At 36.7% G+C, this 16,665-nt stretch overlaps 1 protein-coding gene across 2 annotated transcripts in view; it reads right to left on the reverse strand.

Moving 5' to 3' along the window:
* The window catches only part of TTC3 (tetratricopeptide repeat domain 3), a 124,625-nt gene that overhangs the window by 40,598 nt on the left and 67,362 nt on the right, over window positions 1–16,665 (reverse strand). For both annotated transcript variants that reach the window (XM_047720000.1, XM_047720001.1), the window contains exons 22-32: window positions 16,167–16,289; window positions 15,065–15,166; window positions 13,586–13,678; window positions 12,869–12,933; window positions 11,712–11,848; window positions 9,412–9,738; window positions 6,824–7,075; window positions 3,811–3,857; window positions 2,810–2,866; window positions 1,982–2,055; window positions 516–677 (exon numbers count right to left, since the gene is read on the reverse strand). In XM_047720000.1, the coding sequence (XP_047575956.1) occupies window positions 516–677; window positions 1,982–2,055; window positions 2,810–2,866; window positions 3,811–3,857; window positions 6,824–7,075; window positions 9,412–9,738; window positions 11,712–11,848; window positions 12,869–12,933; window positions 13,586–13,678; window positions 15,065–15,166; window positions 16,167–16,289 (1,439 nt within the window). The remainder of the gene's footprint in view (window positions 1–515; window positions 678–1,981; window positions 2,056–2,809; window positions 2,867–3,810; window positions 3,858–6,823; window positions 7,076–9,411; window positions 9,739–11,711; window positions 11,849–12,868; window positions 12,934–13,585; window positions 13,679–15,064; window positions 15,167–16,166; window positions 16,290–16,665) is intronic.

Here is a 16,665-nt window from a genome sequence, read left to right on the forward strand (position 1 = left end):
GTGGGGGGGCACCTGAATCAGTTAGGTGTCCGACTCTTGGTTTCACCTCAGGTCATGATCTCACGGGTCATGAGAGCAAGCCCAGTGCCGAGTTCCACGCTCAGCCTGAAGATTCTTCCCCTTTGCACTCCCATCCATGCACATGTGTGTATACATCTCTTTCTCTCTCAAATAAACAAATATATCTTAAAAAAAACAACAACATTATGGCTAGAAACTCTTTAGGTCCTATCAGCATTTACCAGATAAGTCTTAGAAATAGAAAATATCTATATTAAGCAGCTCAAACTGACAAAAAACAGTAATTACTAGGATTCTAAATTTAATAGTTAAAAACACTCAGTTAACTCCGTGTAATACCTGACAAAAGCTGTAAAAGTACTTTTCTTCCCTAGGTTTGTGAGCCAGTAAATGATTCCTTTAATAAGCACAATGGACACAAATCAAACAACTTGAGATCTTTAACTGGCAGCTTCAGTATAAAATAATTTTTGCAGGAATGTTAAACTACTTACTCATACAGAGTTGAACATTTTTGTTTTGGGTTAATGTCCCACAGCTTCTTATTACGGACAACATATTCACTACTGTGCTGCTCATAGATAGCTTCAAATTCTTCTACATCTTGCCGAAGGTGGTCAGGTACCACAAATGGGCCTGCAGGATTTGAATTGCGTCTGCAGATAAAAAAACAATTTTGTGAATCGTAAACTTGTGAGGTTACCCAGATAATATTCCAATTTTACACAATTTAAAATTTATAATATAAAATGTATAATTTAAATTTTACAATGCAAAAAAACACTACCAGAGAATTCAATGTGGAAAAGTTACCCTTCCACAAATACATATATATGCCTGACCGCTGAGTAAGCACTTTTAACTAAGTACCAACCCTGGTCCCAAGAGCAAATTTTTGAAACTCCCATTTTTAAAAGTATAATGTTACATTAATTGTAACTTGTTAAAGAGAAAAATTAAAGATTTTATTATAACTGCTATTAAGTCAAAATGAGATTGAGACACTTAATAAGAAGATTCTTTTTCTAAAATATAAGATTCTAGCACTCTAAAAAGATGCGGTAGTTTCAGTTTGAATTCTAAAACCAAGTTTTAATGGCTTTAATTCCTTGGCTCTGTTATTTACAAGCTTCAGGTTCTTGGGTACATCACTCAATTGTACCATTCAACTATACTGTGCATGACGGATCTCCTTATCTGTAAAATGGACATAGTAACAGTACTTACCTCTCATGGTGGAAGAGTGGATTCAGTGAATTTATATATGTAAAGCCAATGGAACAGTACCTGGTACGTAAGTGCTATCTAAGTATAGGCTATTACTATTTTAATTTAAAAGAATTCTTCCATTTAAAGAATCCATGAAAATGACTGTGGGAAAGCAGCTGTTTTGACAACTCCTTTAAGAAATGTGAAAAAAAAATGTGGGTTTCTAGTCCCTAAAGGAATGACATAAAAAGGTCACTGCTACTCACTACTTTTATTTCTTCATGTCTGTTCATTTCCTGAAAACTCAGTTTCAACAACCAGACACAACTGAAAACTGCTCACATCTAAGGTTAAACCACAACATCATCCACAGCTTCTGAAACATCTTCCTCTCTCCTACTATAGCAAATATGCTACTGATTATCAATAGGACATTTTTTTCACTGAACATATTAAGGACTATTTTCTAGGATCTTCCCATAGTATCTTGCACACAGTATGTTCCCAAACTGATCTAATGAATGTCATTAGCCCAGTGGTTTTAATGTAGTTTGTATGAATTCTTAATGCAGACGAGCCACACCATTAATTCAACCAAGATGGATCACACCAGGCTGTCCTAACAGATGCACATCTTTAGACAGTGAAGTTAGGGAAATAAAACACAAGTTTAATTTACATTAAATTAACACAACTTGCTAAGTCAAAACATCTGAATTAAAATGAAGCAAAAAATTTTAATTGTACTTACTTATGATCTTCACCTGAAGTGACAGTCTCATTATTTGTTGTTACTGAAGCTGTTCCAGACCCCACTAACATAGGCTAGTTTAAAATAAAAATGACAATGACTTTCCACCTTAGAACTCTATTAACAAAATTAGTATTAAAACCAAATGCTTATATAAATATGCACACAAACTGCCAATATATGACTTAACTAAATTTTTCTTGTGTACAGGAACACATAGTAATAAAAGTTACAACAGCCATAAATAAGCCCAAATTAACATTCAGGTAGTTTTCAATGCTCTGAAAAAATTTTAAGTCAAAGATAAAAAGACAAGTTTTTTTTTTTAAAGATTTTTATTTATTTATTTGACAGAGAGACCCAGCGAGAGAGGGAACACAAGCATGGGAGCTGCAGAGAGTGAGGGAAAAGCAGGGCTCCCACCAAGCAGGGAGCCCGATGCAGGGCCCGATCCCAGGGCTCTGGGATCATGACCTGAGCCGAAGGCAGACACCCAACAACTGGGCCACCCAGGTGACCCTCCTTTTTTTTTTTTTTTTTTAAAAGGCAAGTTTTAGTGGAACTTAAAAACAGCTGCTCTTATCCTCCCTTATATTTGTTCCCAGTCTCAACTCCTGTCCCCCTGAGCCCCCACATATACAACAGCCAAGAAGAACCCACCATAAGATAAACAGCACCCTATTTATCTCATGGGCTTGGCATGAATTCTGGATTAAATCTTAAAAAAAAGTCTTTCTCTATAAAATGCTTCAAAATATCCCCCCAAATTGGTTAATTCTAATTTATATATTCAATTATTTTATACAAGAATTGATACAGAAAATATACCTTTGAATCTTTTGGCTTCTTTTTCTTGCCTTTATTTTTTATCTTGGAAGAATTAAACTGGAAAAATGGGAGGAAAAAAACAATGAAAACTCAAATAGCAGAATTACGAAGCTCACAATAAAGATATCATAGTGTTTTAGCCACAAGTTGAATATATATAAAATAACAAAAATACTGAACAAAAATAACAGTATGTTAGCGCTAGTGTTATGATCTATAACAGAAAGTAGGAGAAAGCTGAATGAGGACTATAACTAAAACTGCCCCAACACTTTAAACTCATTTTTTAGAAGGTTTATGTTATTTTAAGCAACTAATCAGTCTTTTAGAGTAACTCCAGTTATATGCTACTAGCATTTTAATGACATTCCTTTTACTAAGCTAAACTAGACACTCTACAGCTAGCTAAACCCTGGGGGCACAGTGGACTTAGAAGACACTTAACTGCCCATGCTGTGTTAGCTGTGTTTCCATACTTACCTGGGCAGTATTTAACAGCAGATTAAGACAAAATTTCAAGTACAGATGACCTGATACTAAAATTCAGTAAACAAGCATCTTTCTGTCTGAAAAACTGCCACAACCTACTAAGAAAAACTCTGTGATTATTTTAACTTGAACTCAGTTCGGAGCCATTCAAAACAAAGTCTCTTTACTTTCCTTACAGTGCAAAACATTAAAATTTTAATCATTAAAGATAGATTTTCATTTTTATGCCAGGAGAAGACTAAAGAACTCCTTCCCTATTTCTTGAAATTAACATTTATTAGTTGCAAAACTTTATGGACACTGTCTAATTTAAGCCCCTAAGTTTGCTGACTGTCACTCTAAGAGGAAGACTGATATTAACTTTCTAATAAATGAGCATACATCAGCCAGAAATCCTCCAGATTTGGTTCTAGAATGCCACTGTGATGTAAATAAACACTGGCTTGGGTACTCCTCTCTTCTTTGGCTAACACAAATTAGCACACTACAGTTAAAGGAATCAAGTAACTTACCGGCACATCACCACTGTCTTGTTTCCTTAACACAGTGCAGCGGCTATCTGTAGAAAAATACCGATGATTTGTGAGAAAATGAAAGTTTGCAGTGCCAAACAACACATTAAGCCTTAAAGAGAACCACCCCAGATACTACTATCATCAACTATATTCTACTCCTTATTTGGCTTTGACACTAATTTAGTTTAGAAACCAAGAGCAAAATGGCCCATTAAAAGGAAACGAACCACAAAGAACCACAAAATGTGAATCCAATTCAGCACGATTTGAGTGCTTTTTAGGGATCAAACTCTATGCCAGGTGCCGGGAATACAGAAATGCAAAAATAGTCCCTGCCATAGATAAGCTTGTGTCCTAAGTTGTATTGTGCAACATACACTAACAGGCAAACACTTGTAACCCAGTGTGCTAAATGCCTCAGTAAATACAATGGAAACAAAACTAATGGAATAATAAAGTTTTCAAGGATAAAGGCCCAAGGAGAGGTCAGGGAGAGCTTGGTGGGGGAAGGCTATATGAAAGTGAGACTTGAACAACCAAATGAGTAGGACATGGCTGGAGGAAATGCCTGAGGAAAGACACAGGCAGGAAAGCACAAGGAAGGTTTGCACACCTTCAAGAAATGAGATGCATGCATAGAGGGCAGATGGGGAGAGTAATGATAAACCCAGGCAGATGATGTGTAGGCAAAACGAAGCAAGTGTTTAACAAAATCATTACACGATCAGATGTTCTAGAAAAGTCATTAGTGGCAATAAAAAGAGGAAGATCTGGAGTGAAAGGTCTAGAGGCACAGAGACCAGTTTGGAGGCTACCAGGATGGTCTAATGATGGAAAGATTACTAAGGCTCTGATGTAAGGAAGTGGAGAGGGACAGGAAAGGACAGATCAAAGATAAAGCTTACTGGAACTGGTGACAAACTAGACATGGGGTAATAGGAAAAAAGAAGACGTGAGACTAATTTTAGGGTTTCCTGCTTAGATACAAGACATACAACAATGTTACTAAGAATAATTTAGAAAAAATAGATCTCGAGGGATAATAAGAAGTGGGTTCAGCCACACTGCCCTGAAGGGGCCTTTTAGCTGTCTACAAATAAGTACCAACAGGAAAATAGTATGCAGAGTTCAAGAGAGGCTGGAATTCCAACAAATTATCATAGCATTGGTGACATTATTGAATACTTTCATTTACAAGACCAGTGGATTCTGAAAAGTTTTAAGAAATATAATCATCCCTTTAAATGAAACGAGGTAAAACTGAAACTATCTGGGATAAAAGTGAGAAGCAGAGCTACTGGAGGAGAAAATCTGTTGGGATGGCCAGTCATTTGGCTGGTGGCTTCTGATCTATGACTAAAAGCAGAGGAAGAGTCATAGCCAGATGGACTGCATCGTTAGGGTACCAAAAAAAAAAAAAAAAAAGTGCACACTAAGAGGGTGTCCTTTTTAGTTATTTTTGTTGTGTGATCCAAGCATCAGGTTTTATAAGCTCAATCATCAAACAGCATTTTCTTGATAGTAGCAGCAAACTGATGGCAATAAATGCAGGCTATCAAGTAATATGTTGCCTCCAGTCACAAAGCCATCTATATTTGAATGTGCTCCTTCCTAAGAACCACAACAAAAAGCAATCTTTTTAGTTCCTTTTACATATGAACTTTATAATGTATGATACTTTTGTACAAGGCCAGATCTTTTAGTGTGCCCTTTAAAAAAAAGCATGAAATTTAAAAGTCTAACTCTTGACAGTCAGTAAGCAGATGCTGAGGAATGTGGAGGGAAAGGTAGGGAAGGGGGGTATCATAAGACACACATGTAGTACCAAAGATAAGAAGTTAAAATCAGGGGTGCTTGGGTGGCTCAGTGGGTTAAAGCCTCTGCTTTCAGCTTGGGTCATGATCGCAGGCTCCTGGGATAGAGCCCTGTATTGGGCTCTCTGCTTAGCGGGGAGCCTGCTTCCTCCTCTCTCTCTGCCTGGCTCTCTGCCTACTTGTGATCTCTGTCAAATAAATAAATAAATTTTTAAAAAAAGTTAAAATCAATTTAGAATCTAAGAATATCAGAATTTTGAAGCAAAATGGGACTACACAGACCATGGGCTCCAAATCCTATCATTCAATGATAAAGAAACTAAGATCCAAGAGAAGCTAAGGAATTAACTACTAGTCATCCTATTCTGCTCAACTGGACTCCATGCTGCTACCCAAACAGGTGACCCAACTCCCCTCAACCCCATGTCTCTTAAGTCCAATGTCCAGCTATCTGACTACACCCACGTTCACAGCTCTGACTCGAGCCCTGCACCAAGGCTTCACCTTCCCAAGGAAGAACACAAGTGCCTGATCCTCCATTTCAACCACCAGCACCTTTCGGGTCCTCTCTTACTGAGCTTATGTCCACATTTTAGTTATTCGTATATTCATCTCATTCCCTTTTCTAAAATATAAGGTCCTTGAGGGCAGGAACTAGCATAAACATTTCTGAGTTAACACCCAGCTTGGGCGGGAGCCTTAAAGCAGTAGTAAAAACAAGGTTTTTAGTGAACTGAATGAGAGAAGAAGCTGGGCCACAGCCTACTTTCCTGACTCCCCATTCTAAGTTCTTCCCACTACAACAGCTATGCTATTTCTAGATTCTGCAAACATCACCTCCTCTGCAGGGCGATGTTTTCTTGAAGGTTACAATTTAAGCCATTCACTGATAAATTCTGTCCATTTAATAAACAACCTTTGCGATGATACTGTCAATGTATCTAAGATGAGAAGACCAGGTATCTTATCAGTGTAACACACCCATCTGAGCACCCCTACCACACTTAGCTCAACAGAGTAAAAACATGACATCCAAAAAAAAAAAAAATCACTATTCTTCATCACTTACTTCCCCAAATAAGCAGGCTATACCATAATAATTCTATTTTGTCAAGTATTAAATAAGCTAGGTTCTTCACAGATTTGTTTTCCCTGTCAGACCAGATATAATATACATTGAAACTCAGCCCACACACCCATTATGTCAAAGAACTCGTCTAGAGCATTATGCAGTGCCGGGAACTTGTCTCTGTGCTCTTCTAGCAGCCATATTAAACACCGTGCTTCCTTCAGTGATGTTGGCTCACAGAAGTAATCAAGTTGTTTTCCTTCTATAGAGGCTAGTTTATGACCATATTTCTCATTCCAGAGAAAAGTCATGATGCTAAAATCAAGCTCCTTAAGAGATGCTCCATAACGAGAAAAAAAAGGTCCTGTGGCATCTAAACCTGTAATAAAAACAAAACCCAAATCAGAAAAAGGAAAAATCATTTACCATACAATCCCATTCAATCTTACATCTCTGAAAGCAGTTTGGTTACAGCTTGCCGAGATTTTCAGTGAAAACACACGCCTGAATACAAACTTGTTCAAGCTACTTTGTACTCTAGGAATACCACTTAACACCGACACGCTAATTACAATAGTTCTTATCTATTAGTTGAATAAGGTGGGCCAAAGCCTTCTTACAGACTTGTTCATATATTACTAGCTTCTATGGTCATTTTTATTAGACTTCAGCAATGAAAACAAGGCATTAAATTCCTGTAAAATTATTACAACATTTTTACTAATTCAAAATGATTTTTATCCTAATTAGTACAAACTAGCAAGATTTTAGTTCTTTTCTACATATATTCTATAGTAACAATAAAATGGAAATTCTTCGCAAGTGCCTTTAAAACAGGAAAGGGGTAAACAAACCACCCTTCCAACACCTCCATTAATGGCTCCTTACCCTCCTCCAAAAATCAGGATGGTCACTATTCCCATTTTTATTCCACCTTCTAACAATCAGAAAAAGAAACGGCTGCAACCTCATACCACTGTTCCGAAGGGATGATGAGCCCCTACCCTTACTAACACAGCCTCCAAAAGGCAAAGACCAGTTCTGGTCTCTTCCCACCGATCTCGAATACAGCACAACCCGCCTCTTACGTCAGCCACAGTTTCTCAGCATATGAAGCGGACCGCTGAGTCAGTTACCCTGGATGGGTTTCCTCCAAATGAAACAGTTACCTTACAGACGTTCATGCTGCATGAAAACATGTGCTCACTGAAGGGAAGGCAAGAGGTCACGTCTACAATTAAAATGTTACTCTCCCCACACCTCACATATACACCGACCTCTCATGTTAAACAAACACATGACGTGACCCTACAGTATATATTTTTTGTTGAGAAGGAAATAAAATTCCAGAACTGGAAATTACTTGCCTTTAATAAATAAATATGAGCTTTACATCAGGAATATAGTATAACCTTACCAATCAACATGGTTGAAGTCATTTTAGAGCTTTTTAAAATAAAAACTGCATTAAAATAATGTGTATATACTTATTAAAATGCCTTTAATCTTCAGATAAATGTGAATTATATCAAAAGGACACATTAACATTTCCGTCAGTGAGCTAGAAGGCTCAAATGCTACCATACACTGGAAGAACAGTGGCAGGCACTCTTGTCTGGGTAAGCATAAGCAGAAAGCTTCCTTCTCCTGAATCTATCTTCCAAAGCAGAATAAAGTGAAAAATAACATTATAATTTACTTATTTGATTGTTAACAGATGCAAATGACAACCTTATCACTTACAAGTAATATTCTGGGACCAGAAACCGATGCAGACCTATGCTCAAAGCAGCAACACTTAGCTATCAACTATGCCGAGCTTCCTGCTATCTTACTTTGTTTCTACAGACAGAAACTTATCAATATAGTCTCTGAAACTCTAGAATTCTAAGGGCTCCACGTCCCTAAGACTTCCAGCAGATGGGGGTGACCGCAGAGGCCTGGCATCTCAATCTTTGGGCTCTGCTCCTCTGTGGCTCCCGCTGGCCTTGGGTCCAACAGCTGCCAAACGAATCACCTACTCTCTGAGGCCAGTTACCACCAAAGTCACCAAGACAAACGGTGCCCTGGTAGGTACCCAGAGAAATCTCAAGCTAGCGTTCGACCACAACCCTAGCTGCAGCTGCTTTCTGCAGTCCCCGCGTGGCCTTGGGCAAAGAGCCTGCTTGTGGGGAGAGGAGGGTCTTCCTCTACCAAATCAGGAAAATCAGGAACAGCAGCAGAGTTTTAAAATCCTGTGATCCTACCTCGGAGTATTTTTCTCACAATCCTTAGATCAGATTTGCTTTCAGTGATCCTAAGCAATTAGTTCCACCCACTCTTCCTCTTAAGTTTTCTAGGGAATCGGACTAGAAGTGATGATCGCAGAGGGCACTCACTCACCTCCAGGGGGCGCTACTGCCCCCCCGCCCCCCACCCCCCGGGGCCATAACCTGCCTAACACTGACTTCGTTTAAACATTTACAAATACTTTAGCAAAATACAGGACTGGATCTTCTGACTAAACTTTATTGTGTTTACACCTTTTGAAAGTGTACTGTAACCTATCGATAAAATAACCTAAACTGAGTGGGAAGGGAATAATATTTTTAACCATAAAAATTTGTAGTCCTACATTTTAAAAAAATCATAAATGATGACAGAAAATGAAAAAGGGATCAGAGGCCGATGTCCACCCCTCCTACTAAGCAGCAGCTCTAGAGCTCAGTGGCATACCAAAGCTGTTAAGTTTCTGGATCCAAGCGGCTAATTTTGGCTCCACTTCTTTAAGCTCGCTCAAAACATGCAGAAATATCCTGGTCTTTACTCTATTCTTTTCTTGAATCAAGTGACGAATGACATAGTCCACTGCTTCATTTAGAAAATTTCTGCTAGAAAAACAAGTTGTATAGTCTTCTGTGCTTAAAACCTTCCAAGAAAGCAATTCTTTGAGAAGCTTGGAAGTGTTCAGAACACCAGATTTTATCTTGTCAGCATATTGCTTTATGCACTGCAGAATTCTGTCATCAAGGAACTGGCAACTCTGAACGTTGTCTGCAGTTTCTAAGGATAAATAAAAGTGTGTTAAAGTGAGCAATGGACCAATCTGCAAAGATATAAACTGAGAAGAGAAATAATATAGCACTACATAATAGTATAAAATATGCTTCAGAGGGATTCTTCATGTTTTAAATAAACTCAAGAAATTTTAAATTTGGAATATACTTAATAATACCTTTGAAAACATATGAAAGTTCACATTAAATCAAACATGTCAAAAGTACCTTATGTCCTTCACTGTACAGCACTCATGTAACATCTAAAAACTTAGTTCTTTTAAAATAAGGTTCAATAATCCTAACCCAGCCTCATCACTACCTATACTTTATATTTAGTAACTATGTCTAATCATTAACAATGCAAAGGGTTGGGGAGCCTGGGTGGTTCTGTCTTTAAGCGTCTGTCTTCCACTCAGGTCATGATCGTGGGGTCCTGGGATCGAGCCCCACATCCAGCTCCCTGCTTGGCGGGAAGCCTGCTCCTCTCTCTCCCACTCCCCCTGCTTGTGTTCCCTCTCTCACTGTGTCTCTGTCAAATAAATAAATAAAATCTTTAAAAAAACAAAAACCAAAAAGACTGCAAAAGGATTTTTTCTAGAGTTGAAAGGGTCATTTATTTATGAATTCAATTAATATTTGGTAGTTATTATTAATGTTATTCATCTTACTGTTGGATCCTAAACCATAAGTCCCCATGGAGATGTTAACTCCAGGCTGGAAAATCTCTCAGAAGTTCATCTTCCCAACCCATGCATCTCCCTAATGGATTGCCATTTAGCCTCTTGAAGCATCCAAAATTAAAAAAAAAAAAACAAACATTCACTGGAGACTTCTATAGTAGGAAGGATAATTTTGACTGATTTGTGAAATATTAATGGAATACTAAATAAAAAGTAAAAACAAGAGGAAGTGTTTCATTTTGGTAACAGTCGTCACAGAAAATGAGAAAGAATAACGTCAACTGAAAACTGAAAGTACTCCTGGGGATGTAATGTCCAGCACGGTGACTACAGTTAATACTACTATATTGTGGGGCACCTGGGTGGCTCAGTTGGTTGGTTAAGGGTCTGACTCTTGATCTCAGCTCAGGTCTTGATCTCAGGGTCATGAGTTCAAGTCCTGCACTGGGCCCTATGCTAGGTGTGGAGTCTACTTAAAAATAATAAATAATAACACTGCACTGCATATTTCAAAGCAGCTTGAAGAGTGGATCTTGAAAGTTCCTGTCATAAGAAAACAAATTCTGTAACTATGCATTGTGATGGATGTTAACTGGACTTATTATGGTGCTCATTTTGCGATATATATGAATATACAATATATACATCATCATGTTGTACACCTTAAACTCATGTAATATTATGTCCTTTATTCCTCAACTTAAAAAAAAAAAAAACAAGCTCTTAATTAAGAAAAAAAACCTGGAAGTAAATATGCTCACAGGAACAGTATAATCACATTCCCATGGTGATCAGGGAATAATAACAAGACAAACATAAAACAGAAGGCAGGGTTAGGTAATCCCTACAGCATCTTTTATGAACTGCTTCTTTATTTGAACTCAGCATTATTTCAGATAACTAGTAGCTAATTCAAGTTCAGTGTTTTAGAATCTAACTCTGCACAGTGGAGTTTACAGAACACTATCAAACATGCAATATGCACGTCAGCTATTACTCCATCTTCACTGCGGTGATGAGGAAGCGGACAAAGATCTTGCCCCATGTTAGCTTACTGCTATCCCTGTGTCTGGGGATTTAGAATCCCTGTGTATGTCCTGCTTCCAAAAACAGTGCTCTTTACACCAACCTCTCCCCATCTCAGAGCAACACAAGAAAGTAGCGGTACTAAAATACAAATTGAAATCTAAATTTCAATTCAGTAACAATTAATATAATCCCCAATAAGATGGATATTTGTGTTTATACTTTTAAGCAAGAGGATATTACTTTCATCATGCCTCTGACTTTAGCATACCTTTCTGCTCTTCAGTTTTGGGGGGATTACTCTCTCTTAAGTCCTCTTCCATTCTTTCTTGTGCTAATTTTTTTGCTTCTTTTTTTTGGATCTTTCTCTTCAATTTTTTGTCTTCTTTCAGTCTTAGCTTCTCTAGGCTGTTAAGAATTTACAATTAGTGATAATTCGCCTTTGTTATAAACTCAGTCAACTATCTGCCTATTACAGAAACCATCCTCCAAGTAGTAAGCTCAAAGTTTCCCTTTTAATACATAACTTGGCCTGCATCTTCTCCTTAATATAAAAAATTTGTTGACACATGTTCAATTAAAATTAGCGTACTTATTTCATGAAAGCAAGAACTCAGTGACTGAGTAACTCATAATTAAGGGTGGCATGTAAACATTGTACAAATGTTATTTCCATGTACGTAAGTTATTGCTTAGGGTATATAAAAATAGTATAAATTATCCTGCAAGATAATACATATGTACACTCATTTCAAAGAAAGATCACACAGTAAAATATTATTTTCACATCGCAATAATGGCCCACAACACTGGAATTTGCTTGATATGGTTTACAATGAATTCCCTTCAACAAATAATTCCATTCATCTTTTCTCTTGTTTTTTTCTTGGTCACAAAGACAAAAAAAATCACTTCTTGGAATGGAGGACAAGAAGCAAGACCAAAAAGAAGGAGGAAAAAAAAAGGACTGGAATTATTTGATCTAAACAATAATATATACAAGTGAATATTTTTTACAGTATATTGAGTTTTTCAGAATGAGAAATAGTCATTGGTTCAAAAATGTTTTCTGAAGAGAGATAAAAAAGAAAAATGCTTTTGGAATTAAAGTTTAAACAACTGAGAGCTAATTGTATTAATTTTATCTAAATGCCAAAGCTATTAATCAACATGTCATTTCACAGCATCAAATGTCATAATTTTACTTAAAAATTCAACTACCAAATAATACTTATTCAAGCTTTAAGTATTTAACCATAGGCTTATTATCTTTAAGTTTTAAATATCCACAAAATTCATTTAAACACCACTTATTTGAATAAGTATATACAGCCAATTTAAAAAATAATATAATTTAGAAATCTGCATTTATAGAAGTATATTCTAATGGACATGATTAAACTACTGATTGATAGTTAAAAATCTTACCTAGAACATTTCTGCTTCAGAATAGGTCTTGGAGGAACCTTTTCCTTTATGACCTTGTGTTCAAACTTTAAACAAAACAAAGACATCCAAAATTTGTCTCATACTCTCATGACATAAAGCACAAAACCATAAATAACAGTTCAGAAGCACACACAGCCAATGTTCAATTTGATATAGAACAGGGATGATGTTCTGACCCAGACAAAAGCCCAGAAAAGTTTAGCAAAACAATTTACTGAAAAGAGGAACAAAAGAGTAAACATACTTTAGGAAGCTCAAAAAATATATATATATTAAGAGTAACCAGATCAAATAAACTACAAAGACTTTTAGAACAACCCACTCTTAATACTCCCATATAGTGAAGTGAAAGGTAATCCTTCAAAACATCCTCTCCCCTCCCTAAGAACTCCACCCTCATTAATACCCCAAAATTTACTGGGGGTTAAGAAAACAAGATTATCAAAAAGAACAAAAACCATGAAACTAAAATGTAAAAGGTATCCTCTTTTAGGAAATGAAAGAATGTGAGAATCCTTCACTGCAGAGATACATTCTGACATCCTAGTATTTCTTATATTTTCTTAAATTAAGGAACATTTCTCCTAGATAACACAAGATCCAAATTGTACAATTACCCAAATTTAAATCATATTTTAAAGTTATAAACATTTTGGTTAACAATTTGGTAATATTTTCCTCTATTAGATTACTTACTTCACATTTCACTTGACCACCACTGCTGAAAATGATTATCTTAGAAATGATTCCTTCACAGTCAGGGGTAAGACAAATTCCTTGTAGAAAATCCTATTTGATTAAAAAAAACAAGTGCTATATCTCAGAATAAATTTATATATGTACACAATTTTAACCATCAGGAACAGTCAAGATATGTCTAAAACCTCCTTTAGGAAGAACTGAAAGTCCTTGCTCCTTGTCTTCTGACTTTCAGAGCCTCCCTTGGAGAAGGAATATACTCCCAGCTATAGAACTGACCACGTGACTTGCTTTGGCCATTGTAGAGTGAACTGACATAATGTACCCTACATCCACGCAAAAGCTTTAAGAAACAATGAACGGACTGGCCATTGCTCTTTACCCTCTTCTACAGGAACATGTTCTGGTCACTCGTCAACCTCAATTCAGAAACAAAGAACACAGCTACACAGACAAGAGCTGCTGGCCCACAGCTGCAGAACTCTAGGATGATTAACGTAATCAAGAGATGACCTTTTCTTATTATAAATCAAGATATACTTAGGCTATGCATTACTTCAGTATATCCTAGTGCAAGGTGACTAATTTACAGGGGCTATTTTAACTCACAGGAAAGAGCACTAAGGGTGCATGTGTAACTAGAGACCTTGAATTAATGTCAAAGACACGGCAAAAGTGACTCAATGGCAACAATTATTTGGTTATATCATTGTATCTTTAGTTAACTATGTGAAAATACATAAAATGTGAGAATTTATTTCTACCAAAGTTGAATAATTCCTCTTGCTAAGAAACACCTAGCACAAGCACCTCACTCTTCTCTCCGACAAGAACAGGGCTTACATGAAGCTAAGCAGTGCAGAAAATGGTCTTCTTAACTAATGATATACTACATGCTGGCTAATCGAACATAATAATAAAAATAAATAAATAAATAACGTTAAAAAAAGAAAATAGTTTTCTTTTTTAAAGTCCATAGCTTATAGGAATCAGAAACAAATGAATGCAAATAAGATTACAAAATTGTGCCTTCTCTCAAAGGATATCTAGCTAATGGTAATCAACATTATCTTGCTAATTAAGAAAAACCACAATGAATAGCGGCAGGGCCAAATTTATTTCTTAGTACAAAGTATATCATCAAATTTGGTAGAAAGTAAAAAATGTGAGACCCTAATGCTACATCAGAACACTAACATCAGACATTTAAACTTTTATTTTTGGTAAGATTCCCCATATAAAAACTGGTTAAATATTCTATTAAAGGCCTCTATGGTTATTGCCCTTATCTCAATATAAAATAAATACAAAAACCGATTTTGTACTTTTTCATTAAAGTTTTAATTTAAAACTTTTTAGTTATGGTTAGAATGCACAGAAAAGAATTGATATTCACTAAAAACGTTTCCTAAAGAATCTCAGGGGAAAAAATTAACATAAATTAAGCATACTACAAAATCCAAACTGTGAACTTACCTTGTCAATTTTATCATTAAAAGTTGTTGTTTTCAACTTCTTCCAACAGTTCATGTGAAATTCTATCTTACAGTACTGGCAGCAGCTAATTCGTATAAAACCCTAGAGGTTTAAAACAGTGATTAACACAATTTAAAGATGCCAATACATACACACTCTCTTTCACAATCACAACACAGATATTAAGCAAAGAGAGAGCTGTCTGCATTCACCTGGCAAAGGTAACTAGATATCACATTCTCTCCTGGGGAAATAAAATCCTTCTATACTCCTAAATCCCTAGTGCTAGAGACAGAGAACTTGACTGACATATTCCTATCCATAGCATACATCATCCTTTACAGTATCAAATGATTTACAAACATTATTCATCTGATCTACTAACCAGGGAGAGTAGGCAGTTCCTATCTTCTTGAATAAAGTAAGGCCCAGGAACTCAGTTAAGTGCCAGACCTGGGTTCAGACTTAGGTTTCTAGGAGATAATTCAGCGGTCACAAAAGCCTTTAGATTTCCTAGACTCAAATTTTACAAGAAATTAAAATTGCAACCAATCACAAGTAACAGTCTCAGGGTACCTGGATGGCTCAGTGGGTTAAGCCTCTGCCTTCAGCTCAAGTCATCATCTCAGGGTCCTGGGACCAAGCCCCACATGAGGCTCAAGGCCCACATTAGGCTCTCTGCTCAGCAGGGAGCCTGCTTCCCCCCCACTCTCTGCCTGCCGCTTTGCCTACTTGTGATCTCTCTCTGTGTGTCAAATAAATAAATAAAATCTTAAAAAAGAGAGAGAGAGAAGTAACAATCTCATTTTCTTTCCTGTGCTCTTAAGAAATAGGCAAGTTATATGAACAGTGGCTAGAAAGAGGAAATAGAATTAGCTAGCCTGCCTTCTTAGGTTACAATCCCTGCACTCAGTGTTTATTTAGTGGCCCTGGGTCCCCAAATGAGATGATGCAGACCTACAGAAGTCCAGAGGATAGGGCAGAAGAGAGGACATGAAACTGCCAACAAAAACTTGGATACCTCCAATTACAGAATTTGTTCTGAATCCATTTTAAGGCACAATTCTGCAAGTTACTGTCCTACTGTACATTCATTATGTACCTTGAAGTCTGGATCAGTTATATATATCTGGATTTTGGAATATCCATGGCACTTCTGATAGCAACAAATGGCATCTGGCACTGGAGGGAACCTGCATTCTTCAATGAATTTCTCTAACAGCATCTAAAACAAAAATAAACAAAAACAATATTACAACACTCATTTGTCAATAAAAGTGCTTATGATTTCAATAACTTCTTGCCATCAAAATACTTTCAGGGCACCTGGGTGGCTCAGTGGGTTAAGCCTCTGCCTTCAGCTCAGGTCATGATCTCAGGGTCCTGGGATCGAGCCCTGCATTGGGCTCTCTGCTGAGCGGGGAGCCTGCTTCCCCCCCTCTCTCTCTGCCTGCCTCTCTGACTACTTGTGATCTCTCTCTGTCAAATAAATAAATAAAATCTTTTAACAAATAAATAAATAAATAAAATAAAATAAATACTTTCAGCATATGAATGACAAAATGTTTTTTAGAGAAGAAAAAAACTACATATAACTTTTA

Source organism: Lutra lutra, chromosome 1 (assembly GCF_902655055.1).
Source record: "Lutra lutra chromosome 1, mLutLut1.2, whole genome shotgun sequence".
Lineage (NCBI taxonomy): Eukaryota > Metazoa > Chordata > Mammalia > Carnivora > Mustelidae > Lutra > Lutra lutra.